Genomic DNA, 26,630 nt, shown 5'->3' on the forward strand with positions numbered 1-26,630 from the left:
CTCCGCGGGTGTGGCTCCCGGCTGCCGTCAGCGTCTAAGAGCCGGTATCTCAGCAGCTCGGAGGCCCACGAGGCGGGACGCCTGAGGCACGGCGGAGGGCCAGCGCGGCCGGCTCCCGGCGCGGACTCGGGAGGGAGTCACATCCGGCGGGGGCGGGGCTCGCGGATCCCGGAAGTGAGGGCGGCGACTGATTGCCCGCGGTGGCGGCGGCCCCGGCAGGTGAGCGCCGCTGGGGAGGGTCCCGGGCGCTGGTGAGCAGCGGCGGACGGTGCTGGAGGCGTTGCCGGCGAGCCAGAGGCCCCCTCCGCCACCCGCCTGCCTGGCGGAGGCCGGCGATTGGGCGCAATGGGCGCGTGACTCCCCGCGGGCCTGCGCCCCTGCATCGCGGTGGGAGGGCTGGAGGGTGGGAGGCTGTCCTCTCCGGTCGCCTCAACTCCGCCCCCTCCCACCTATCCGCTAACGCCACGCAGCCCTTCACCCTCTATAGGAGCATCTTGTGGTCAGTGTGTCATTAAGGGCCACTTTGCCCTTTCTACGGATGGGGAAACTGAGGCCCGTGTGATCTGACTTGCCCTAGCGGCGTAGTGGGGTTGGAGGGACTCTGGCCTTTGACTTGGTGGCCTGTGTCTTTCCCCAAAATAGCAAGAGGTTGGAGTTCCGTTCTTCCCATTTCTTCTGACCCCCGACAGTCCCAGCGTAGCGGAACTGTCCTTGTTCCAGAGCCTTTCAGGTGCAAAGGACAGCGATGTATGGTCCCAGCATGTGCCTGGTTCTCCTTTGTTTCCCACCTCACAGCCGGTTAGGGGTGTTCTTCCACTTTTCGGGTGGGGGAAGGCGTTTCCCAAGGATATACCTTGTCTCTCATCCTGGGATTGCTCACCTTGAGCCAGGGAGCCTCACAGAGTCCCAGGTCTCCTTCATTGCTCCCTGCCTCCTATCCAGGAGTCCACCCAAAATGTGGACTCCCACATTTAGTGACTGTCAGCCCTAAAACTGGAGATGATGGTGACATAGGGACTTAGGAAGGACGCTTATTGGTTGGGGCTCAGGGAGGGACCTGATCTGGGCTGCTGGGTGCAATACTGAATTCTGAAGTGAGTCTTTGTTCTTGGCCATCATAGTGCCCAGAAAAACCTTTTTTTCCCCTAAGATTACCTTGGAAATCTGGCCTAGTGCCTCAGTAATTTCCCCTCCGTAGAACCCATGATGGGGGCTGCTTCACGGGGGCGGTTTTCTGTTGCTGTCCTGCCAAGCAGTAGTTGTGATTGCTTGTGTGGCTGTCCTGTACTGGGTTCTGTCCTTGGGGTGTTTTGAACATACTGGACACAGAGAACACCTCTGAGTGGCTGGCGATCCCAGTTTACGGAGTTGTTGAGATGTTAGGTCATTTGGCTGGTGTCAACCAGTGAGTGGCTAGCTGAGTTAGGATTTTTAACCCTCTTGTCTCTTTTCAAAACAAATACATTTAACTCTTAATACTGCCTTACAGATGCGCCAGTTGCCCTAATGTGTTGGAGTTTAAGAATGATATTTGATAATTTTTGTTGAAAATGCAGAGCCCCATTTCTAGAGTCTTGTGATGTTATCTGGAGGGGACCCCAGGAGTCTGTTTTTAATACACACATTGGGTGATTCTGATCTTAATGCAAATTTGTAGGTTTTCCGGGCCACTGGAGCTTGGAAATGATGGTTACCCAAGATTCTTGGTGCCTTTTGCTGATTTCTTTGACATAAGCTAATGTTCCATTAAAGGGTTTTGAGGTAAATAGATACTTGGGCCATTCCTGGACACTGCTGGCTAGTAGTAGTGGGGTTTTCCAGACTGACCGATGAGGTCATTGGAAACCTGAATTAGTGCAGTTATATTGCTATTGTGGGGGAGTTGTGTTAGAAGTTTCCTCTTGGGATCTGGAGTTTCCAGAAAGTTGTAACCTGTCCCCACCCAGCTTGCCCTGTGAACACAGATTTCAGTGATGGCCACAGTCTTTAGGCATGATCCACATATCTCTCCCTCCATTCTCGCTTCCCCTGGCTGTCTGGAAGACAGGGAATATCAAACAGGTTTGCCTTGATTGAGCTGGTGCTGACAAGTGAGACCCTGGGGCTTAGGTTGGGCCAGGGAAGGGAGAGTCTCCGCTGTGAACTTCAAGACAGCTAACTTCAGCAGGGTAGGCCTGCACATTGAAGCCCCGTGAATACCTTAACTCCCACGGTGAGGTGTCTCAGCAGGTTCCACAAGCAGCAGGAGGAGCAGACAGGATTGTGCTGCTAGTTCATCCTACTGCCCATGAACAGCAGCTTCTTCTCATTGATGTTTCTGTGAACGGAGGCTTCCTGTGTTGGTGCTTTTCTTGTCTCCGTGCTGAAATACCTGGACACGAGCAGCTGAAAGGAGAAGGGGTCCAATCTGAGTTCAGGATACTTACCGTTCTTGTAGGGACATGTTGGGGACAGGAGCTTGAGGTGGGTAGGGATGTGATGGTGGCAGGAGCTTGGGGTGGCTCGTCGTGCGCGTTGTTATCAGGAAGCAGAGAGATGGATGCTGTGCTCAGCTCATTTTCTCCTTTTGATTCTGTCTGGGACTTCAGCTTACGGTGCTGCCCACAGTTGAGGTAGGAAGCCCCACCTCAGTTAAGTGAATCTAGGTAATCCCTCACAGGCGTGCTCAGGGGCATGTCTCCTAGGTGACCAGAGTGTCTGCCTAGTTGACAAACCATCACAATTGCTTTCCATTTTATTATTTTTAGACCGGGTCTCAAGTAGCCCAGACTGGCTTTGACTTGCTGTGTGGCAGAGGAACCTTGAACTCACTTTCCTGCTTCTACTTCTCCAGTGCTGGATTACGGGAGTGCCCTGCCACACTGGGTTTATGTGATGCATGGGACCACACCTAGGGCTTCATTTGAGCTGAGTCTGCACTCTGCCAACTGAGCCAGGCCTTAATTTGAATTGTTTTAGATTTGCCTCCTGTTGTGTCCCAGAATATGGTGTAGCTTGGTAAATGTTTTAGGGAGACTTGAGAAAAAAGTTGGTTCAGTGGTCAAGTCCATCTGGTTGGGAGTGCGGGCTGCTTGTCTTCTGGGCCCTGCTGACTTTCTCCTGTTGTCATCGAGAGAGGGCATCCGTCACCAGTCTGTTGAGGCCCAGGGTTCTTCTGCTCTGATCAGATGGAAATTGAGAACGGGCCAAGTGTAACTGGTTCCCTTTGGGTCAGCTGCTCTGAGCTTGGGGTGCCTAGCACCCTTCATTCTGAGTGTTATAGCTTTAGGTGAGTGGCCTAGTGCCCACTGTCCTGTGCGACAGCTCTTAGCCTATGGCGCGGGACCCTCGGCTCTCAGTGTTACTTCTCTGAGATTTTTCTCGGCAGCAGCAGCTAGCAATCTTTAAACTTTCCCAGCAGTGGAGGCTCGCAGCCCTTCCGCAGTCCCAGCTCTGTTCTCTCGCCTTTTGTCGTTTCTGTTCTTGCTCTCCACAGCTTTTGACCTGCAGTCTGCTCTGCACTGCCTGTCACCTTCCCCGCACTTCCCCAGTCCTTCATCTTTTCTCAGTCTCCGTTCCTGGCCAGAAGACTCTTCTGCCACCTGCTAAGTGCTGCTGGGTGTGGGAGCCGGCAGCCCTGGGAGTCACCTGTTCTTCATGCAGTCAGCTCAGCTCACTCTGCTCCTGGGCAATAAGACTCCTGCTTGGAAGATTCTTGGGGCCTACACTGCAGCATGCAGGGACAGCACGGGGGAGCCAGGTTTCCCAGACTGCTGCTAGAGAGGGAGAGAACAGGCTTTCTTCGCTAGCCAGTCAGTCTCACAAGCTCACTAGCTGTCCAGGGTTGGGGCAGAGCTTCTCCCTGACTGGGTTGAGGATTTGCTGCTACGAGATCCCATGTGATGAGGTCAGAGTAGTAGCCATGGACTTGGCTATCTGGAGGGCAACCCTTGATGCTGCCATGGCCTCAAGAATCCAAGCATCCCCAAGTAAAGCCTTCGATGGGTTAGTGGCTTTGACAGTTGTGTGGTTCCTCTTGTCGAGAACCAAGTCCCTGTGGAGTGACTAGGTCTGGCTTGGGTCTCCTACAGGAGATGGTGGCTAGATTGGAGTCTTGGCAGCCATAGGGTTTTAAAACAACTTGATTGACAGCTTACAGAATTGCAGGAGAAGTGACTACTTGATTGGCAGCTTATGTAATTTTTATGAAAATGGGTGCTGCTTAAGTGGCTGTCCCTGGTGAGACTTCAGGAGTGGAGGAGGCCCTGGTGTTCCTTCCTGACCATCCCCATCTCAACCTGGGAACAGGAAAGATTGACCATAGCAGTTCCCATCCTCCTCTGTCCTTGCTCAGCCTAGGGCACTGGTCCAAGCACTACTCTGGGTAATCGCATCTGTCAGCTGCTGGGAAGAAGGGTCTGATGGCCATCAGTCAAATCCTACTCATGTCTGACAGCTTCTGTGATTTAAAAGAAAAAAAATAAGGATGCTTCTAACAAAGATCTCTTCTGAATTTAACCCTCCCTCCCTCCCTCCCTCCCTTCCTTCCTTCCTTCCTTCCTTCCTTCCTTCCTTCCTTCCTTCCTTCCTTCCTTCCTTCCTCCCTTCCTTCCTAGACAGGGTCTCTCTCTATATCCCTAGCTGTTCTGGAACTCACTGTGTATTCCAGGCTTCTCTTGAACTCACAGAAATCCATTTGCCTCTGCCTCGTAAAGGCTGGGATTAAAGGAGTGCCCCACTACACCCGAAGTCTTGTGTTTTAAAGTTAGGGTTGATATAGTTGACTTAGACTGCAGAGGAACTCTACAACTCAGTAACAAAAGCAGCCAGGTCGAAAGTGGACGGAGTACTTGACCAGTATTTCTCCAAAGAATATACGAATGACCAAAAGTACCTAAAATGATATATCAGGGAAAGTACAGATTAGAAGTCTCAGCACAACACTACTCTACTTGCTGAATGAGCATTAAAAATAGGAAATAGCCTGGGTGATGGCTCAGGCAGCAAAATGCCCCCCATTGCAGCATGAGGACCAGAGCCCCAGAACCCATGCAAAGGCTGGGTATGGTGATAGAAGCCTGGGTGTGTGAGGTGGAGACGGGAGACTCTGAAGCCCATTGGTCAGCCAGCCTAGCCATGTTGGCTTCAAGTTCACTGAGAGACCATGTCTCAAAAAATAAAGATGGAGAGCCATGGAAGAAAGATGCCCAGGTCAACCTCTGGCCTGCACACATACACGTACACACACTAACAAGAATAAATATCACACTCACCACACACATACACATGCGTGCACACACTAAGTAAAAATAGGAAATAGGTGGTAAATTGAAGGCTTGTGTGTTTTTTGTGGGAATAGGAAGAGCTCCAGCCACTATGGGAAGCTGCACAGTGATTCCTCAACAAGTCAGTTAGCTGTATGACACAGCAGTTCTCTTTCTGTATCTATGCAGAAGAAATGAAAGCAGGAACTGCAGTAGCCATTTGTGTATGAATATAGTTGGGTTGTTTATGAGAGTCAAAAGAGCCACGCCCACAGAGTCCGTGAACTAGTGCGTGAATGCGCGGAATGCAGTACGTACACCAGGCAGCCAGAGTCCACAGTGCCACATGGATGACGCTTAGACATCTTTTTTTTTTTTTTTTTTTTTTGAGATGGAGTTTTTCTGTGTAACAGTTCTGGCTGTCCTGGAACTCCCTCTGTAGACCAGGCTGGCCTCCAACTAACAGAGATCCACCTTCCTCTCTCTGCATGTGCCATTACCAGCCTTTCCTTTTTCCTTTTTCCTTTCTTTTCCTTTCCTTTCCTTTTTTGAGACAAGGTTTCACTGTCTCGCCCACGCTGACCTGGAATTCACTGTAATCTTTCTGCCTCAGTTTCCCAGAGTACTGGGATTCCAGGCATGAGCCATCACACCTAACTGTGTGGATTGTTTTTGGTTTTCCTAGGTTAGTCAGATTCATTGGTGGTGGTTGCCAGGGTGGGGACAGGGAGAATAAGGTGTCAGTATTTAATGGGTGCAGGTGTGGGGTCATGGAAAGTTCTGGAGATACAACAGAGTGAATGTATTTAAATGTCAAAAAATGTGTACTTTGCTGGGTAATGGTGATAGTACAGGCCTTTAATCCCAGCACTTGAGGAGTGGGGGTGGGGTGGGAGGGTTGGGAGGTGGGTGGGGGTGTTAGAAGCAGGCTAATATCTTGAGTTCTAGGCCAGCCTGGTCTACATAGTGAGTTTCATGACAGCCAGGGCTGCACAGAGAAGCCCTGTCTTGAAAAACAAAACAACAAACAAACAAAAACCTGTACACTTCAAAATGGCCGAAACCGGGCTGATGAGATGGCTTAGTGGGTAAAGGCGCCGCCCAAGCCTGACGACCTGAGTTTAATTCCCAGGGGCTACCTGATGGAAGGAGAGAACCAACTCCTGCAAGTTGTTCTCCGGCCTCCACACATGTGCTGTGACACACATGCACCCTATACATACATATACACACATAAATATAGTGAAAGTTTTAAAATGACTAAAACGGTAGCTTTTATGAGTGTTATAGCTAGAGATTAAACCTATGGCACAGCTTTAAAATCTTGTAAGCTTTTTATATTGAAAATGGATTTCTCATAGGTAGCATACAGGAGGGTGTTGCTTTAAAAAAAATCAGCCTTAGAATCATTGCCTTTAAATTTTATGTGTGTGGGTATTTGGCCTGCATGTACGTCTGTGTACTGCTTGCATGCCTGGTGCTCGTGGTGGTCAGAAGAGAGCATCAGATCCACTGGGACTGGAGTTACAGGTGACTGTGAGCTGCCTGCTGTGTGGGTGTTGGGAACCAAATCTGTGTCTGCAGGAAGAGTAGCCAATGGGAATCGCTGAGCCATGCCTCCAGCCCCTATTTGTTGCCTTTAAATTTGGATGTTTAGTCCACATTGCTGTGGTGGAATCTTGCTGTTCCTTTTCTACCTGCCTGCGTTCTTTGCTCTTTTCTCCCATTTTTGTGACTTCTTAGGCACTGAGTAGTTTTCATGGTCTTTCTTTTGCTTGCTGTGTTGGTGTAGAAGAGGAGAATTTCTTTTTAGCAGTTGCTTTATGTGTGTGCAGTGTGCAGTTTTCATGTGTCAGCCTGTTTCAAGGGCCCTGTGCGTCTTCACCCTCAGGGCTGAACCTGGAGCGCTTAGAGTCATCCCTCAACTTTCCTTTTCTTTTTCTCCCCATTTCTTCTTCATGATTCATTTCAAATAGCTTCTGTTTGGATATTTTTTTCCTCTGCAGAATCTAATCTGCCAATTGTCTAGTCTGATACACATTTAATCTCATACAGTGTTGTTTATCTCTTTACAAAACCACGGTCCAAGTCTGTATTTCCTGTGCTAAACCTTTTAGAACCTGTGCTTCTCGGACACACCAAATAGAAATCTGATTAGGTTACACCACACACACACATACACACACACACACACACACACACACACACACACGCACGTGCACACACACACACACACACGACATATGGCTGCTATGTTAATGTCATTGCTTGCTAATTCTGTCACCTGTATATATGTGTCCATTTTTATTGATTGTTCCAGGTGCTGTTTCAGTCTTTCTCTGGTAAGTTCGGGATTGGAGGTCAATTGCCAGTTTTACTTTGTTGGACAGCATGTATGTTGTCACACATCTCTGGATTGTTTGCAGGTATATTGTCACTTGGAACAGACCCCTGAAAGAGGCCTGCTAAGCTTGTTAGCTGCGATTAGACAGCTTTAGAGCAGAGCTAGGCTCCCCTACTACTGAGGTAATGCCTTCTGCGGAACTGTAGCAGTGGCTGTAAGCGTGAGGCCTTCCCACTTGCACTGGCCATGCTAGTACTGATTATCTTGAGCAGGCCTGACTGGGCCTGGGGGATCTCTACACATTTCTGGGGTGTTCTTTGTATGTAACTCCTGTCCCCCTGGTTCTCTGCTCTGTGAGTGCTGGCAACATTGTCTTTCCTGGACTCCCAAAATCCCTCTTTCCACCTCCCTGTGCCATCTTGGAGACTGCAGGAGGAAGCTGGGGTGAACTCCATTTGTCTTGTTTCTCTGAGCATCGTTCTTCTAGGCTGCCTGGTATCCAATATTGGAAAGCTGTTCTGCATTTTGCTTTGTCTAGCTTTCTAGTTCTTGGAGGTTGTGTGTACGTGTGCATGTGTGGTAGGGTCTGGTCCATGCTCCTAAAGCAGAATTCCCTTAAGCACTCATTGAATGCCTGGTGGTGTGTGTTTGTCAGTGACCTGCATTGTGGGATGCAGATGTGAGCGATGCATTCTTGCTGGACAAGCATGCTATTTCCTAGCAGTAAATGCTGCATGGTGTTTTCATAGAACCACGAGAGGTATGGATTCTTTAGGAGGAAGGAGCAAGAAAAGCTTCATAGATATGTGATATTTGAGGGATAAGCAGGAAAAAAGGTGAAACCACATGTGCTGTGTGTACAGTTCCTGGAGGGCTGGATCTGGGTCTTGCTGTTATTATTTATTGAGTGATGAGAAGTGTGTTCTGTGCTGGGAGAAGGTTAGGCGGGGGAGCTGGGCTGAGCAGAGCAGCTCATGGGTGGTGGAGGCCTCGGGATTAGCTGGAAAGGGAAGTTGAGGGTCAGCAGATCATCATGTTCCAAGTCGAGCACAGAGTTGAAATACAACACCAAGACACTAGGGAGCCAAGGAAAGTTTCATAGCAGGGCGGTGAGAACTCTGAGTATTCTCTTGAGGTTTCTGGGCATGTGGAAGAGGGCTGAATCCTTTAGAACTCAGTAAGTCGCCTCTGGAGAGGCTGGTTTGTGGCCACAGCCACCTTCCAACTTGGGTAATGGCTTCCATCAATCCTTCCAGAGTCAGAGGTGGGTATGAAGAAGCTCTTACTCAGTTTCTCGTTTTCTATGCCTCTCCCATTTCCCCCAGTGGACCCGTCTGCCTGCTTATGACTCTGTTCATCCCAAAAGTTTATGTGGCTGAACTTGGCACTGGCTAGAGTAGGCTCTGCAGGTGCCCTGTATCCTACCAGCCTGGAATGGCCACCGACCAGCCATAGAAGTAGTCCCATTGTGGACTTTGAACAGAGGCACCTCACAACCCAGACCTGACCTCCATCTTGATCTTTCTGTAAGGGATGATAGACGGTCTGCTCAGCTCTGAGCAGCCTGAGGTGTGGGATGGGAAGACAGACAGCTGCCTTCATGGCCTTCAGAGACAGTGGTCTGGACACAGCCGAAAGGGCTGGAAGCCTGTGTGTGGTCATTGAAAATGATTTTCTTCCGACTCTGAGCCACAAAATTAAGGAAGGAAGAGAAGGAAGAGGCCCTGCCAAGTGTCTGAGTGTCTCTGTCAGGAAGTTTGAAGGACTGGCTGTCTATTTAGACACCTGTTTCTTGGCAGTTCTATTGACTGACGATGAATGCTATTGATCCAGTTAGAATCCTGTTATCCGGTTCCGGCACTCTGTTGACAGGAATCCAAGTTCCTGTTTTCAGTGTCCACATGGGGAGTGCTGAGGGTAGAGGTATGACTGTATAGCTGGGCACTGTGCCAGCGTAGCCGTGATGAGCCCTGCCCAAGAGCAGGGTGGTAGCCCTTTCAGGCACTAATATTTCATTGAAGCCCCCTCTAAGGGAAGAAGCTGAGGCATGGGGAGATTGTATTGCCTGTCCAGGCTCCCCAGCCAGTGAAGGCTGCTAGCCTTCCAGATGCTAGTCCTGCCCCACAGAGCTGAGATACGGGTGCTCTGAGTGGCACCATGTCTCTGGGCACTATGGCCCTGGCTGAGGAATTTGGACTTTAGCCTGAGCGCTGGTAAAGGATCGCAGGCCCCACACTGTTGAGGATTGTGTTGAGGATTTTGAGGCTTCTGAACATAATCTAACAGGCCCTCTTCTTCGGAGCCTGTCTGAAATCTGTAGTAACCATCCTTTATTGAGTTTGTCCCAGACACTGGTGTACAGTCATGGTGAGGTGTGTAGAATATGCGAAGAGTGTGGGCTAACCCCTGACTGACCGTGCTGAGCCACAGTTCCTCCTTGTGAGCCTGTGGGAGGACACAGAGGACGTTGTAGCCCTGTTTTATCCTCCACAGGAAGAGGAAGGGCCAAGGCCACACCATGGTTTGCCAGATTGCCTTGGATGGTGCTGTGTACCCAGTGAGCCTTTACTGAGAGCTGTGGGGACTGGCATCAGCCTGTTTTGCTGCTGAACTCATCTTGTGGTTCTAGAGAGGAAACGACATAGGTGGTTAGCCCAGTATGGCCCCCTCTTTGTTTTCCCGGTAAGATGTTACAGCCAAAGGGGAGCAGAAGAGTGGGACTTGGGGCAGGGAGAGTCAGTGTCAGCAGGTGGGGCGAGTTTAGGATGGCGGTCCCCAGGTTTCTTCCTGCTTTCAGCAAGAGAATGGGAAGGAACGGCTGGCCCCAGGGATGCCAGCGGGACCCAGTAGGCTCAGAGAAAGATCAACCCAGAGGGGCTGAGCGATGATGGAGAGGAAGAGGCTTTGGAGATGGAAGATCATCTCGGAGCCTGTAGCAGGTGGCTGGACAGTGCTCTTCAGAGACTTAGGGACACTGACTACAGGAAGATCGAGGCTGAAGTGGCCCACCCAGGCATTGCGGGTGACTTTGAGAAGCTGATGTAAATAAATGGTGGCTGGAGGGAGAGAGAAGCTGGAGTCGGGCATCTCAGGAGTGTAGGTAGAATCCAGCAGGCTTGGGAGGGCTCTCTTTAGCACGTGGGCTGAGTCATGGAAGGAAAGTAGGGAGTTAGCCAGAGACTCTACAGGTTGCCTTTGTTGGTGGGGTGCCCAGCCAGCTGGTGACAGCCTAGGAGTGGGCAAGCCTGGTTGGTATCAGAAGTCATCTGCCATTCTCAAGGGCTGGGCTCCCACACTTGACACAGAGAACTCATCCCTCCGGTAATGCCTTACATGGGGGCCCTGCCCTAGTCAGAGTAGGGAGTTTTCAGTGGGCCTAAGCAGCAGTGGGCCATTGTACACATATCTACATACAGGAGGCAGTTTCTTTCGCAAAGCCTTATCCTGAGGGATTGCATTCCCCCATTTGATGTGTCTGTCTATGTGCTTCTATTTGCAGACTTGTATTTGTGGGCTTTGGTTCACATTGATGCGGAGCCTGTTCAAGAAGGCCACACCTGGTTGCTCTGCTTCGATGTGTGAGCTGGAGTCTTGGCAAGGTTGAGAGGCAGAGTTTTGTAACCATAGGTGTGAAGGTGTGTGTTGAAGTTATCATGACCCAGTGGCTGCCTAACACCATCAGAGATTGTTTCATTCTCCTTAAGGCCTTCCAGCTGGAGAGAACCCTCCTGCCCTCAGTCTTAGCACTGCTTAGCAGAAGTGAAAAGCTGGGCAGCCAAGATGGTTCAGCAGGTAAATACGCTTGCCACACAAGCTTGGTGACTTAAGTCTGAGCTCTGGAGCATACATCAAAGCGAAGGGAGAGAACCAACTCATGAAGTTGTCCTGTGACCCCTCCCCCACTCTCACACACTAATAATAAAGTTTGAAAAGTAAAGAGTGGAGATTGGGCTGGGGATACTGCTCAGTGGTAAAGCTCTCTCCTGACTTGATGGTTTCTGTCCTGATGGGATTTAGAATTGCCACAGAAACACGTTTTCTGGGCTTGCCTGTGAGGAATTATCTAGACTAGGTTAATTGAGCTGGGAAGACACACCCTAAATATGGGTGGTGCCATCTCTGTGTCTTTAGCAGGGATGCCTCTAGCTCCTGCCACCATGCCCCTGGAATGTGAGCCAGCAATCCTCCCTTCCTTCAGTTCTGCCAGCTGTGTTGTCTCAGCAGCGACACGACCAACCTACTCACCGGGAATGAGCATGCTAGAAATGTCAGGGACAACCTAAGCCCCCCAGGGTCTCCCTTCTGTGCTTAAATTCCAGCTTTTCAGGTCACAGGGAAGATCAGTTCCACTTTGCTGTGGGTTAGGGAAATGCTTCTCTTGTCTCCCTGGGAGGCCAAGATCCCCATTCTTGGGTTCAGGGCTGAAGTCGTTCTAGAACAAGAAGTAAACATTCAACTAAAGTTCCTGTATTAGACCACAGGATTAGGAAGGTCTCCAAGGCAACAGAAGGTGTCTTTGCTGTTAGGGATAGGACAGGTCTAGTTTCCTGTAATATGCACTTTGTAGGTTGCAATGGTAGCAACTTCTTTCCCTTGTTTTGGGTTCTGGGGGGGAATTTATGGGAAACTGAGGGCCGTCAGCCCTCCTTGCAGTGTGATATCAGACTGGCAAGTAATGTTGGCTGGCTGTGGTGAGGGGAGGGTCGGAAGCTGAGCCCACAGAACCTCAGCATAGGAATGAGTTAGGATTTAATGCCAGTTACTTGCTTCTCTTGCATCCCAGGCTTTCAGGAGTTGCCCTCACCATTACAGTACCTTTAAGGGCAGAGTGAGCCCAAGGGGGTTAATATATCTCTGCCCATTTCCCAGCTGAGGTTCAGGCGCTTGATGGAGCTCATGTAGCAAAGATTGGTGAGATTGAAGCAGGACCCCAGGTCAGCCTGTCCCCAGTTCTGCTTTTGTCTGAGTCCTGTGGAGGACAAGCTGGCATGAACCAGCGAGAGCAGGGGGTGTGGATGTGCATACCAGCCCTGCTGCATGCCGCTGCATGGTCTGAAAAGAGCTATGTGCTCTGCATGGCGCATTTTGGTTTCCTTCCTTGAGTTTGTTTAGGAAAGGACCCCAGGTCGCTTGCTTGTGTTTGTGCTGAGCCGTCATAGCAGAGCTCCTGGAGCGAGGGTTGCAGTGTTGCTGTGTTGTTACTGTTGAGCTCACCCAGCACCCCTGGGCCTTCTCCCTGAGCCCTTCTCCACCGTCTCTGCTGGGGTGTGGCCACAAACAACAGCCAACTTGGCCTAAATCCACTGGTTCTAATCTGGCCAATGGCCTTACTATCTGGGTCATATTGTGTTGCCGTTGTTCAAAGCATGTGGGTTGGTTTTGTCCAGATAGGAAGTCACGAAAAGAAGGTGAAACCAGCTACAGGGCCGCTGGCCAACAGTAGACTACAAGGCAAGGTCCCCAGGAAATGCACATCCTGGGCTTCAGTTCTTCACTCTCTGTTCCCATCCCACCCACACTCGGAGCACCAGAGCATGTGATGTGACTTGGGTCTCCCTCCTTCCGTCCCTCTGCTTTCCTATCCCTCAGCTTTTCTGTGATCTGTCATCTGCACGTGCATGGACATAGTATTAATTTTCGGTTACAGAACACAGGCCTGGGTTTTGTGGTGTTGTAATATGGAGCGGTGGGCTGCTTCCCACCACCCGGCTGCCTGCACGGCTAGCTTTACCCGAAATAATTACACGGAAACTGTATTCTTTTAAACACTGCTTGGCCCATTAGTTTCAGCCTCTTATTGGCTAGCTCTTACATATTGATCTAACCCATTTCTAATATTCTGTGTAGCCCACGAGGTGGCTTACCAGGGAAGATCTTAACCTGCGTCTGTCTGGAGTGGGAGAATCATGGCGACTCCCTGACTCAGCTTCTTTCTCCCAGAATTCTGTTCTGTTTACTCCACCTATCTAAATTCTACCCTATCAGAGGGCCAAGCAGTTTCCTTCATTAGTTAACCAATGAAAGCAACAGATAAGAGATACAAGACCCATCTCCATCATTGTGGCCCACTCTAAATGGGGCCATGCATCTAGACTGGGCCTTGTAGCTCTCCTGGGAGCTGGCAGGCTTGGCACAGCCATCACCCTTTCCTGCAGGAGGGTCTGGTGTGGGGTCAGAGTCTGTGGCTTTACTGGGGTTCGTGGTCCTCATTCCATGCTTGGCCTCAGACTTGTGGGCCTGGCTCGTCACACATGGCTGTAGTTGTGACCTCTAGTGAAGGTAAAAAGAACAGAGGAGGCAAAGTTTTAAAGAAAAAGTCAGGGATAAGATGGGAGTGGGGAAAACAAAACCAAGCCCTATCCCTTCTTGGCGCAGGCAGCAGGGATGGGTTCTCGCCTCCCTCCCCACCTCCCCCCACCACTGTGGAGAAGAGCAGCCTGGCTCCTGCACTGTTACTTTCCCACCTCACCACAGTCTGGTCACCTCTGAGGTGTCTGTGTCACCTCTGGAAAAACTGTTATCCCTCTGTACCTGTGACTGCTGTGCAGCGACCTCACCTGCCACCCAGCTCCCCTTGTAGGGTTTGCAGCGGCCCCCACAGGGCCTCCCAGATGAGCTCCTCTCTGGCCTTTGCTGCTCCCAGCTGTCATCCTTCCCGCCTCCCTGTCCCCACCTTGCTTCACTGGTCCACACCTCATGCCTCTTCTTCCCTGTGGTCATGTGTTCATAATGATTTATAGAACAAACTGAGTTCTATGAGAGGAAGAAGAAAGGTGTTTTGTTTTTTAATATGTCTGCTAAACCAGGCTCATAAAATTCATATTTACATATTTCCTTCTGCTGTGATGTGTATATGGTCTTGCATATAGTAATTGTTTAATAATGCCTATTCCATAAAGGGACGGAGATATGAGGGAAGGCTTGAGCAAGTGGGAGGATGGGCTGTTCTGCCTCTGCACCTTATTGAACTTGCCTATCATCTGGCTGACCTGGTGTTTCCCTGTTTTCCTCCACTCTTTCTAGGCTCTTTCTGAATTGCCTGTGAGCAGGTCTGTGCCAGGAACTGGGAAGACAAAGATGAATGCCCAGGGCCTTACCCGTTCTTACATTGCTCCCAGTTCCCCTCCCCCAGCAGTCCCTTGCACTGTCCCCAGGGAGTCACCCGGCAACGTAGCAGTCATGGGAGGGAAAGTAGGTGTCAGAGCCCTGGCACCGAGGCCTGAGGAGATTGGACTTGCCAGCTCTCTAGAAACAAAAGCCTGAGTAAGGACTTGTTCCCTAAATAATGTGTTACCAACCCCTGCTTCCCTCCTCTGTGACATCCCTGCTGGTGGTTTTGGTCACTCTGAAAATCTGTCTGCTGTTGTCTAGCTGGTGGCAGTTAGATGTTGCTAGCAGCAGAGGCCCAGGCCCCAGAGTCACAGTTTTAGATAGCTGCTGCGTGGGTCTCCAGTAGTGTCCCCTTCTCACCTTTTCCAAGTGGTGGCCCTGAACAAGTGCGTGTTGCTCTAGGCTCTCTGGGTGGCTCTGAAAAGTAGGTAATATCTGACTTGTGAGAGACCAGCCCCTGTAACATCCAGTGGGTTATGCTGTGAGGATTCTCACAGAGCAGTGTGTGCCTGCTGGGCCAGGGATGTGCTGAGGATGGTAGGAACCATCTCGGGCCAAGAGGCAGGAATAGCAGCCCTGGGGTAAGCAGTGCGCTGCTTTTGTGGGCTTATGGGCTTGTGGTGTCTCCCCATTTGGGGCTTGGACTCCTGAGGCACAGCAAGTGTGCCAGAGGAAAACCTCAGAAGACAGCCCCAGGAACTCTCAGCTTTGCGCAGGGCTCTGCTGAATGGACCTCTTTGTGGGGAAAGGTCCTGGTGCTGCTGGGGTTTCTCCAGTTGGTACTGCTGACCAGTAGTTTGTGTGTGGTTAGCCGGGTGCCATCCTGGGCCCCCAGGACGTAAGAGCGGCAGGCATTGGGCTTGGTGGGTGGGGCTGTGATAAGTGCTGCTGTTGTGGCCCAGTGAGAAGTTGACTGAGCCACATTGGAGGCCACCGTGATCCTGCATAATTTCTGTGGTGTTGAAATCTTTGGTCAGCATTTGTTCTGGTGCTGAACATGGATCTTGTGCTTCGTGTCACTGAGCCTGGGAGGGAGGTGCTGTCATTCAGTCCATTTTACAGATGAAGAACCTGAGGCTCTAGGAGCTTCCATTTGGGTGAGGACATAGCTGACAGGTGAAAGAACTGGTCTCGTGCTAAGTCTGGACTGCATGTGTCTAGGTGTATTCAGGTCTTTCATAGTTTTGAGACTGGACTTGAACTATGTAGCCCATGCTGACCATGAACTCGTGGTCCTCTGGCTTCTGCCTTTCTGAAGCACTGGGGTTGAAGATGTGTGTCACCATGCCAGGTTTTATGTTGTGTTAGGGATGGAGCCCAGAGCTGTGTGCCTGCTGACAGGCACTCTGCAAACTGTGCTACATCCTCAGCCATTTTTTTTTTTTTTTTTTTTTTTTTTTTTTTTTTTTTTTTTTTTTTTTTTTTGAGACAGAGCTCATAGAGTCCAGGCTGGTCTTGAACTCCTGATGTCTGTCTTCCAGGTGCTGGGGCTATGGGCATGTACTACCATGCCTAGTGAGTCGTAGGATCTTTAAAGTGCTGTCCTCTTCACTGCAGGCACACTTGGGTTTTGGTGGAACAGTATTATTTCTCCTCAGGGCTATGGTCCAACCCATGGCCGCTGCACCTGTGTTCTGGCTGCTAGACCAAGGGTTTTGGGTGAAGTATGCACACAGTCCAGGGTGGGATTTTTGGTTCCCTTCCTTTGGGTCTTTTCATTGTGAAGAATTACTCTGTAAGAATTTCCTACCTTCCTCTCCTATGTATTTGTGTGTGCATGTGTGGATGCACATATGTGTGCATGCATATGTGGGCATAGGTCTAAGATTGATGTTCAAAGTCTTCCTTTACCTTCCTTCCTCTCTACCTCATTCACTGTAGCAGGGTCTCTCTTAAACCCAGAGGTCACCATTATGGCTAGTTTGACTAGCCAGCTGGCTCCTAGGTCCCTTGACTCTTATCTTCAGAGCACAGGTCAGCAGCCATGCCGAGCCTGAATTTGCATGGTTTGTGGGGATCCAAGTGCCTGGGTGAGGCAGTGTAGGCCACACTGTAGATGCCCAGAATCTGTTGCCTCCTGCATGATATAATAAGTGTGGAGCTATCCTTTCTTAGACCAGCTGCATCCATGTCCCCAGGGCGGACTGTGGGCTTCTGGTGCTGAGGCTTGGATGGGGTAGGCACTTATGTCATGATGAATTTCCATGTTATTTAGAGGATGGGCAGTGTGGAGCCCTCAGGAGACGATGGCTAACTTAAGTACTGCCCCACTTAAGTAGCTCTTCAGTAGCAGGGTGGCTGTGTCATTTGTTCTTTAAACCAGGACACTTGGAACATAAAAGGAGACAGGTCAGGCCCAAAGCAGGGTGAGGACCTTGACAAGAGGAGCTTGCTATCATTGTTCATTCCTTTCTCTCCTCACCTAGGGATGCCATCCCCTTCCTATTACAGATGGAAAACAGACCCAGAGAAGGATGCTTCTGTTACCTTGGCTCTTAACTTTCAAAAGCCTTCTTAGTTGAGTCAACAGCATGGCCCCCAGCAACTCTACAAAAGGAGGGGAGAAGCCTGATGGTGGTGATACTCGCCTTTAATCCCAGCACTCGGGAGGCAGAGGCAGGCGGATCTCTGTGAGTTCGAGGCCAGCCTGGTCTACAAGAGCTAGTTCCAGAACAGGCTCCAAAGCCACAGAGAAATGCTGTCTCAAAACAAACCAAAAACCAACCAACCAACCAAACAGACAAAAGGAGGGGAGAGGGCCCTTGATCTCCTCAGAGCTAGAATTTTCTGGAAATAGCAACCTTTATGAGATCACTCGATGTGCATGTTCTAAAGCCTGCATATATAGGAAGGATGAGAAAATGTAAGCATAGAGGGTCCTGTCAGCAGAAAGAGAGGATTCCTGGCCCCAGACTTTCCCCCAGGCCAGGCTGTGACTTGTCGCACAGATGACAGAAGGCCTTTGGGAGCATGATGGGGGAGGACTACTGACCCCGCTCTGTCAGAGTAACCTCCGGTCTGGGTCAGTTGCTTTCTTGCCCTTATGACTGCCCATGAAAGTGATTTGATGATGACCCCCTACATTCCAGTGTGGATGTAGATGTGGCAGTTTGCTTTCGTGACACGTGGAGAGGACTGCGGTTGCAGAATCCTTAGGGAGACCTGAGATTGCTACAACACTAAATATAGCAAGCAGGGACACAGTTGGGCCTGTAGTGTTGAGGGCTGTAAAGCCCTTTGGTGGGGGATGGGTAGGTGGCAGGGGTGTTTAAATCAGGTTCAGACAAAAGTAGTCATGTACTAAGGCCTGGAGCCAAATTTTGTCTGTGTCACTGTAGCCTGGCCCCTCTCTTGCCTTTTCCTGTTAGCTCCATGCCATCTAGTCTTGGCTGTGAAGTAAACAGATCTTTCATCTGTCTCAGGGTTTGCCGGGGAGCAATGGCTGGTGCTCCAGGAATGTGTCACAGGGACCCTCACATCTCTTTGGGCTCCTCCTGTGGGTGACTTCCCCTTAAACTGGGTGTTGCTTTATGTTTCCAGGGGAAGATGGAGGGGCTGAAAGACAAAACGCTGCAGGAGCTGGAGGACATGCAGAATGACCCGGATGCCATTACCCGGCTGGCCTTGGAGTCTCCTGAGGTACAGAGGGGCCGGCAAATGCTGCTGTTGCTGTCCCTCCTTCCTCTTCCTCTTCTTTCTCTTCCTCCTCCTCTTCCTATTTTATTTTTAAGTAATTGGTCACTTGATGTCCTCAGTGAATGTATTTTACTTTATGTCTGTCTGTGTGCGCCTGATGTGTATATGTGTACCAGGTACCCATAAAGGTCATCCGAAGATGTTGGCTGCCCTGGAACTGGAGTGACTATGAGCTGTCATGTAGGTGCTGGGAACTGAACCGTGCTCCTCTGCAAGAGCAGCCAGTGTTTTTAACTGCTGAGCCATATCTCCAGCTCCACTTAAGGTCTTTTTAAAATTTCATTATATTTAGAGTGTGTGTGTGTGTGTGTGTGTGTGTGTGTGTGTGTGTGTGCCTGGTATAAACTTGGAAGAAATGATTCTCTTTCTATCAAATGGGTACTAGAGATTGAACTCAGGTTGTTAACTTGGTGGCAAGAGCCCTTAGCAACTGAGCCATCCCACCCACCCTAACAAATGCTTCTCAAGGATGCTTGTTTAGTAGGAGCTTGAGCCAGGATTCACCTTGCTGTCCACTTCATGAGAGGAGCCCTGAAGTTTCAGGCCAGGTCGTGGATTCTCTGGGAGCTTAGGGAGTGGTAGGAAGTCCAGGGTCCACCTTGGACTAGAAAGCCAGGGACCCAGATGGCCCAGGAATCTTCACACCGTTGTGGCCTGAGCATAGAGACAGCTCCCTGATACACTAAGGAGGAGGAGCCCATCCCCCCCCCCCCCCCCCCCCCCCCCCCCCCCCCCCCCCCCCCCCCCATTGCCTGTGAGACCCTGTGTTCTCCTATGACTCTTGGACTGAAGAGGTCTTCCTTGGCTGCCAGGATTTCTATTGCTCACTCATGTTTTATGTTCCCCATTGCAGCCAGCACCCCATCTCTCAGCTCCTAGTCACAGGGCCCTTCCAGGAATAAGCATCACCCTGCTGTCTCTACAGAGCTTGACTTGGCCCTTCCTGTTACCATCTCCTGTGACCTTCCTGTGAAATGCTGTCCTCTGCCCCTGTTTGAGGGAGTTAGGAGCACAGGTAATGCTGGGCTCCTCGGATTGGCATTCACTTGTGCCCTTCTTTCCTCTGGTGAGCAGATGTGGCATGTGTCTATGAACTCACTGTGTTAGAGAACAGGAAGTTGCCCATCCAGCATTCCCATCCGTCATCCTGGAGCCTCTCCCCTGCTCCACAGCCGCACACACTACATGGCCCTGTTCCCACCTCTGCTGTGCTTTCTGCTGCCATCTGCTCGCCTGCCCTGGTCAGGCCTCTCTGCAGCCCTAGAGAATACCCAGGGCTGGGTTCAAAAGGCCTCCTGCTAAGCAGGGAGTAAAGGCTGTGGTTCATCTCACAGTCCTGAGGCTGGAATGACCCTGTTTCAGCAGCATGGGAGCTCTGACCTGGCACATTCATCTGTCACATAGCAGGCTGAGTGTCCCTCACACCAAATGCTTGGGGTGAGAGTATTTCAGATTCCTTGGAGTTTGAAATGTTTGTGTAGATTTACTAGTTAGATAACCCTAATCCAAAAAATGTTAAGTCTGAGACGTTCTGAAATCCTGAACTTCGTTTCACATTGGCACTCCGAAATCTGGAACACAAGAGTGTCATTGAGAAAGGTCTGCATCTTAGATTTTGGGGTGTTGGATTAGGGATGCTCAGTCATCAAATTCCAAAGGTCTTTATTTTATCCTGTGTCTGTGCCACATCACAAGTGTGGAGGTCAAAGGACACCTTTCAGGAGTTGGTTCTTTACCACCACTGGGAGCCAAGGGCTCAAATTCAAGTCAGTCAGGCTTAGCAGCAAGTACCTTTACCCACTGAACTATCTTGTTGGCCCCACAGTGCTTCTTCAGTCAGTGATAAGCAGCAGAATGTTGAGGGAATTCCCAGGCTCGTTTCTGAAAGGAGTGGAGCTCAGCCAAAGCAAGTCTGTGCTCAGTTCTTCTTTGCTTCCAAGCTGAGCAAGTCTTCTCCCTACCGGAAATGTGAGGGCTGCAGCCTCCTGGCATTGAACATGTCTGAAGAAGAGAGTTGAATTCTCTGAGGGGTAAAATACTCACTGTGGGATAGGCAGAAGCAAAATAGGACAAACTCCTTAGATTTCCAGAAAGCCTCTGCCTGGCGGTCAGGCAGCAGTTGTGTCACCGTGGGGCCGTGGGAAGAGCCGGCAGAAAGGAGAGAGTGCAGGGGCTGCAGCATGGGGAGCTCTGGGGAGCTGTAGAATGCGACTGACCTCATAGCCGTGGTTTGTAAGAGGTGGACTAGCAGGGAGATGTGGAAGTGTGTAGTCAAGCTTAGGGAGGGAGGCATGGCATGAATGTAATGCTTCAGACCCAGGGAAAAGTCAAGGATGTGTAAGGATAACCAAGGGTGTGTGACCCAGAAAGGCCAGGCTCCATTCTGAGTTCACCACACAAGTGTCCCAGGCTTTTTTTTTTTTTCTTTTTAACAATGTATTTTTTGTTATGTGGGTGTGTAGATCTGTGCATGTTTGATGCATTGCCTTTGGAGGCCAGAAGAGTCTGTTGGATCCCCTGGAGCTGCAATGGCAGGTGGTGGGAACCAAACTCAGGTCCTCTAGATGAGCAGTATGTGTTCTTAAATGCTGAGCCAGCCTCTAGCCCCCTTGGCTAACATTCAGACTCACCAGTTTCTCTGCTCCAATGCCAGTGAGCTTGTCCAGTGGTGTTTCTGGGTGGGCAGCAGACAGTCTAGGTGGAGGACTTCTAGACCTGAGCCCTGGCAGCCTTCTCAATTGGGGGATAACTGGCAACATTCCTCTTTCTAATAGGCAGCGGCCTGCTGTAGGCTTCAGGGCTTGAGGCCCTGAGCTGGGATCAGAGCAGGGTTGCCTTTCTTGAAAGTCCTTATCCAGGATGCTGCCTGGCTCCCTGTGGCCGCTGTAGAGTAAGTCCATCTGGTCTGGTGTGCCGTGGCTAGCTGGCCAAGGCGGAGTTCTGTGTTGCAGGACCTTTTGTTCCCCTATGGAAGCTGGTCTTACTGACATGTTCCCTGATTTCTGTGGTCAGTGCTGAGCCCCCTCTGCTGGTGTCAGATGGTATTGTGATAGGATGGTGGCCTGTCTCCAGCTCTCCTCTGAGAGAAGCAGATACCTTCCTATGTTAGGCCTGCTGGGCAAGGTTCCAAGGCTTCTGCCTGCCTGGCAGTTAAATAGGGGCCTAAATGAGGGCCAGTGATGCTGTCATGGAAAGCGTCTTCAGCAGAAGGCACTCAGGGAGTATCTATAGTTCTTTAGACCATGTGTGACCTGGGAGGCAGGGTTGTCTGTCCTGCCCCAGAACCCTGCCCCCACCCCTCTCCCTCAGTACTTAGCATTTTTAGCTTGTGGTCTGGCCTGGGCCATCTGAGTTCTCTCTAGCAGCCTCTTTGTGTGCATGTATGCATACGTGCGTGTTCATATGTCTTCTCACTTTGAAGCTTGGGGACCAATGACTGGGACCTGGGGCCTATTCCTTCCTTAGGAGTGGATCTTCCTTACCCGTGCCCTGCCCAGCACAGAACCACCTGCAGGTGCTTGTCCTTTGAGAGGCCTCGAGTAGGTGTTTAGCCTCGGTGCCTAGTTCCCATGTGTCAGCCCCACAGGCTCCCTTGATCAGGACAAGGTGAGGCTCCTGGATCACAATGTCTTGTATGGAGTTTAAACCCAGGCTCCTGTGACTGTGGTTGAGGGCCGATCACCAAGCTGAGTATCCCCAGGTGAACATTGAATCCAGAAGCTCTCCACCCGCGCCCTGAAGGGTGACTAGTGACAATTATGCTTATTGTCAATTGTCCTACTTTCCTTAGGTCCAGGACCTTCAGTTAGAACGAGAGATGGCACTAGCCACCAACCGGAGCCTGGCAGAGCAGAACTTGGAGTTCCAGGGTCCCTTGGAAATCAGCCGCTCTAACCTTTCAGACAAATACCAGGAGCTGCGGAAGCTTGTGGAACGGTGCCAGGAACAGAAAGCCAAGCTGGGTAGGAACAGCTGACAGTGGGCATGCACTCTGGGCGTCTTTCCTGCTGACTGACACACAGGGTTCCTGTTCAAGGAAGGACAGGGTGGCAGCTGGAATATCACGGAAGCACAGATGCTCAGGACAGGAAAGGGCCAGCAGTGGTGTAGCCACTGTCCTCCGTGCTCTGGGCAAAGTGCTTTGTGTGTTTTGGCACAACAGTGTGGAAAGGTGTAGGTCCTGTGGTTAGTCTAAATTTTTGAGTATTTATATTTTATTAGATAGCTTGGTAAAGTGTGTGTGTGTGTGTGTGTGTGTGTGTGAGTTAGTGAAAAGTGGTTCAGATTTTATAGATGAGGAAAGCAAGGCCTGGAGAGATTCAAGGGCTTGCCTGAAGTCGTGCCTCTAGAGCTGGGTGGAGTTGGGATTTGCAAGCCTAGCCTTTAACAGCTGAGCATCTTTCCAGCCATGGAACTGGGAACAGTGTCTTTGACTGCCTCTGCCAACTTAGCCATTTTAACCCCGAGCCTTGCAGAGCTAGGCCATGTGGAGGTAGGAGAGCTCCCTGGACAGTTGTGCCTATAGGAAGCAACTTGGCCATGACCTGGGCTCTGTCCTTGAGCTCTTCTTTACTCAGGACGGCAAATGCCTACAGGAATCCAAAGGGTCCCACAGAACCAGCTGTAGGGACTCTGTAGTGGGCCCTGGTGTGGCTGAGCCCCGAGTGCTCCCAGAACCAGCTGTAGGAACTCTGTGGTGGGCCCTGGTGTGGCTGAGCCCCGAGTGCTCCCAGAACCAGCTGTAGGAACTCTATGCTGGGCCCTGGTGTGGCTAGGCCCCAAGCACACAGAGGGCATGTCATGTGCCTTTCTTGAAATTGGAGTCCTCAGCTTTAGCTAAAGCAGTGCTTTTGAAATGCTGACCTCTCTCCGCTTCCTTCCAGAGAAATTTTCCTCAGCATTGCAACCTGGGACCTTGCTGGACCTTCTGCAGATCGAAGGCATGAAGATTGAGGAGGAGTCTGAGGTGAGGGGGGAGTGATACCCCACTCCCTTAAACAGGGTGGTAGCACTTGGAGCCAGCTCTCATGGTAGGCCCAGGAACCACAAAGCACAAAGGTTTGGAATGTAGCTAGAATAGATGGCCCCTGGAGTCGCAGTGGAGCACAGTGCAGGGACACATTCTAAGACCCCTGGCGAGTACTTGAGACCACAATTAACACTCGCTTCTGAGCAGACAGTACTGTTTTCCTGTACGTGTATGTCTGTGGAAATGTATAGTTTATGAAGCAGGCTCAGTGAGCGATCAGGAACAGTAACCATGGGCTGGGGAGAAAGTGTTTGCTGCACAAGCATGACATCCTGAGTTTGGTCCTCTGCATGCATATAAGAAGCCAGGCTAGGTGGTACACGCCTGTCTTCCCAGTGCTGCGAAAGAGACGGGCAGATCCCATTGGTGAGCCTAGAGTAGAGACCCTGTCTCAAGAAAGGAGGTGGACAGATCCTGATGTTGGCCTCTCGCCTCTACATGCACACATGTGCGTGTTCATCCATACACATGTGTAGTCACACACACATACACACATAGGAATAGTAACTAATAATAGAACAGTTGTAACAGTATTTTATAATAAAAGTTACTTAAAACTTACAGATTATTTCTAGAATTTTCCATGCAGTGTCTTTGGACCACCAGAGGATCTCTAGTAACTGGAATCATGGATAAGGGGGTATTACTATGGTGAATCAGGGATGGGTGACTGACAGCAGGCCCCAGGGAACTTGTAGACGTGGTTGGATGATGGTACAGAGGACACCCCAGCATCTGAGGCTAGGCCCCTGCTCCTTGTCTCTCTCTGCTGTCTCCTCTCTCTGGATGTCCCTTTTGTCTTAGAGGGCAGAGACTTCTTTGTGTTTTGGGTGGAGGCAGCTTGCAGGTGTCACTTGCATAGGCCCAGCTGTTGAACAGACTTAGAGTGACTCCCAGGGGCCTGGCATAGTGATGGGAAGGGGACAGTGTGACCATGGAAGACATGGTCTTGACAATGAGGAGTTGGCATTCTGGTGAGGGAGCCACTCTGAAGGGGGGCCGGGGAAGGCTGTGGAAGGTCTCTGTTGCCAACAGGTCTTGTATCCTCTAGGCCATGGCTGAGAAGTTCCTGGAAGGTGAGGTGCCCTTGGAGACCTTCTTAGAGTCCTTCTCCTCCATGAGGACACTGCTGCACCTGCGCCGAGTCCGCGTGGAGAAGCTCCAGGACGTGGTGAGGCGGCCCCGGGCTTTGCCGGAGTTGGCTGGAGATGCCCCTCCACCACGTCCACCGCCCCCACGCCCAGCGCCCCAGGCGACACCCCCTGTGACTGAAGACCAGCCTCCACAGCCCTCTGTTGTGACTCCCTACCCTTTACCCTACAGCCCATCGCCAGGCTTGCCTGTGGGCCCTACAGCCCAGGGAGCCCTACAGCCAGCCCCCTTCCCTGTGGTGTCCCAGCCTTCCTCCTATGGTGGGCCTCTGGGTCCATCTTACCCAGCACCTCAGCCAGGACCCAGGGCTGCTGCGGGCTACTCTTGGTCCCCACAGAGGAGTGTGCCACCTGTGCCTGGCTATCCTATGGTCCCAACTAGCACCTCTGGTCCAGGATACCCATTAATGGGAAGCCGAGCTCCTGCTCCTGGGTATCCCCAACAGTCCCCCTACCTACCATCAAGAAGCAAACCTCCCTACCCAACACAACCTCAGCTCCCAGGCTTCCCAGGACAGCCACAGCCTCCAGTGCCCCCTCAACCTCCATATCCTCCTGGGCCAACCCCTCCCTATGGCTTTCATCCTCCAGGACCTGCCTGGCCTAGATACTAGCCCTGATCCCTGTCCACCTTCTTCCTTCCATCTGCACCATGACCTCTGGCCTCCATCTGCTGAGATTTGAGGTTGACACTGGAAGTGGGGCCAATACTCCCTGCAGAGTAGGGACACATAGGCCCCTGAAAGGCCCTGGACAGTGCAACATGGGTCCTTCTGGGAGCACCTTTTGCCAGGGACCAGCTCAGCACATCCTGAGGTAGCCTGGTGTGAGCCCAGGATTCTCCAGTGTCTGCATGAGCAAGTGTGTTCGACTATGCACGGCTTCCTGCGCTTGCTCCCTGCCATCTGAACCAGTGCAGAGTGATCTTGATGACAGGCAGGCTCTCCCTTAGAACTTGGCATGATTCATGTGGAGCCAAGGGCCAAGGGACACAGCTCTGTCTTTCCATTTAAGGATGGTCTATCTCATTTACCACAGTTGGGTCGACGGAAGTAACAGTCAGGAAAAACAGGGACTTTGAGTCCTAAAAGCCATAATTTAGCTGCTGTGCCAATGTCAGGCTAGTATGTTCTGTGCGCTGGCTGGAACCACAGCAGCACTGATGAGGGAGCTGGGGAATGCCAGGGGAAACCCAGGCCTCGCTTGTATGTTTGAATGCCCTAGGGGTCACCCTGAAGCCTCTGGCTGGGGTTGAGGACCCGGTTACCTCCCAGCCACCATTTCACTCCTGGGGCCCTCTACTTCCGGCTGGCTTTTTCTGAGGTTCACCCATCCCTCCACTCCTTTAGTGCCTTGAATCTCATTCGCTAGTAGCCCCTCTATCCTTGTGTTATCCTGTCCTGTCCCCAATGTTCCTGCAAGACAGATAGCGGCCCTGCCCTCACAGAATATCCCAATGGTGCTCCCAGACATCATCACTACATTGGGTTGGTTTCTCTACACTCTCTCGTCTTCAGAATGTAAAGAGCAGGGATTGTGAGTGCAGCCCCAGCACTTGGTGGGGGCCAAAGCTGTTTAGTAATAAAAGTGTCTACACTATCTCAAAGGGGTTGCAGCAGACGATACATCAGTGTGGCCGGTCCAGATGTGAACCAGGTCTCAGGGTGGCCCCTGGAGCTGCCACACGTTTGAAAGTTGTATGTGCCTTGAAATATCTCCTGCCTGGGTACCCAGCCTCTGGTGGGCCAAGGTGCTGGGGTCACGGAGGAACCCCATCTTCTGGTGCCACCCTGCCCACAGGGTGCATTACCAACTCTGCTTGCTTCTCCTAAGTTATTTATAGAAAGGAATCACTAATGGAGTCTGGTCGACTGCTGCTGAACTGAATGAATGACCGCCTGTTTGTGTAATTGCCATAATAAACGTTGATGAGTTCCCAGGTGTGTGTGGCGTCTCTGATGAGTTTGAGAGCAGCCGTGGCTGCTTGTGGGGCGGTGACTTCTGTAGCCTTAGACTATAGAGCGCCTTCTTTCCATGGCCACTTCTTGACTCCCCCG

The 26,630-nt window shown here is 51.1% G+C and overlaps 1 protein-coding gene across 6 annotated transcripts; it reads left to right on the forward strand.

Annotated features, from left to right (window-relative positions):
* On the forward strand, positions 1–26,512 carry Vps37c (VPS37C subunit of ESCRT-I). Of its 6 annotated transcripts, none has more exons than XM_050137282.1 (5): positions 1–219; positions 18,238–18,336; positions 22,184–22,355; positions 23,277–23,359; positions 24,474–26,512. In XM_050137282.1, the coding sequence occupies exons 2-5, from the start codon at positions 18,244–18,246 to the stop codon at positions 25,185–25,187; spliced, it is 1,062 nt and encodes a 353-aa protein (XP_049993239.1). In that variant the 5' UTR covers positions 1–219; positions 18,238–18,243; the 3' UTR covers positions 25,188–26,512. The 6 variants fall into 6 exon arrangements, with proteins under 6 accessions (XP_049993239.1, XP_049993243.1, XP_049993240.1 ...); XM_050137283.1 differs by lacking the exon at positions 1–219 and adding an exon at positions 264–499; XM_050137281.1 differs by lacking the exon at positions 1–219 and adding an exon at positions 11,238–11,379.
* The last annotated feature ends 118 nt before the right edge of the window (positions 26,513–26,630 follow it).

The sequence above is a fragment of the Alexandromys fortis genome, unplaced genomic scaffold (assembly GCF_014885135.2).
Source record: "Alexandromys fortis isolate MF-2015 unplaced genomic scaffold, M_Fortis_MF-2015_v1.1 scaffold_3, whole genome shotgun sequence".
NCBI classification, from domain to species: Eukaryota; Metazoa; Chordata; class Mammalia; order Rodentia; family Cricetidae; genus Alexandromys; species Alexandromys fortis.

What these genes read in the sequence shown, in the direction of transcription:
- Vps37c (XM_050137281.1), top strand. An exon ending in GGAACAGAAAGCCAAGCTGG is followed by an intron (nt 22,356 to 23,276) that starts GTAGGAACAGCT and finishes GCTTCCTTCCAG; the next exon opens with AGAAATTTTCCTCAGCATTG. An exon ending in AGATTGAGGAGGAGTCTGAG is followed by an intron (nt 23,360 to 24,473) that starts GTGAGGGGGGAG and finishes TGTATCCTCTAG; the next exon opens with GCCATGGCTGAGAAGTTCCT.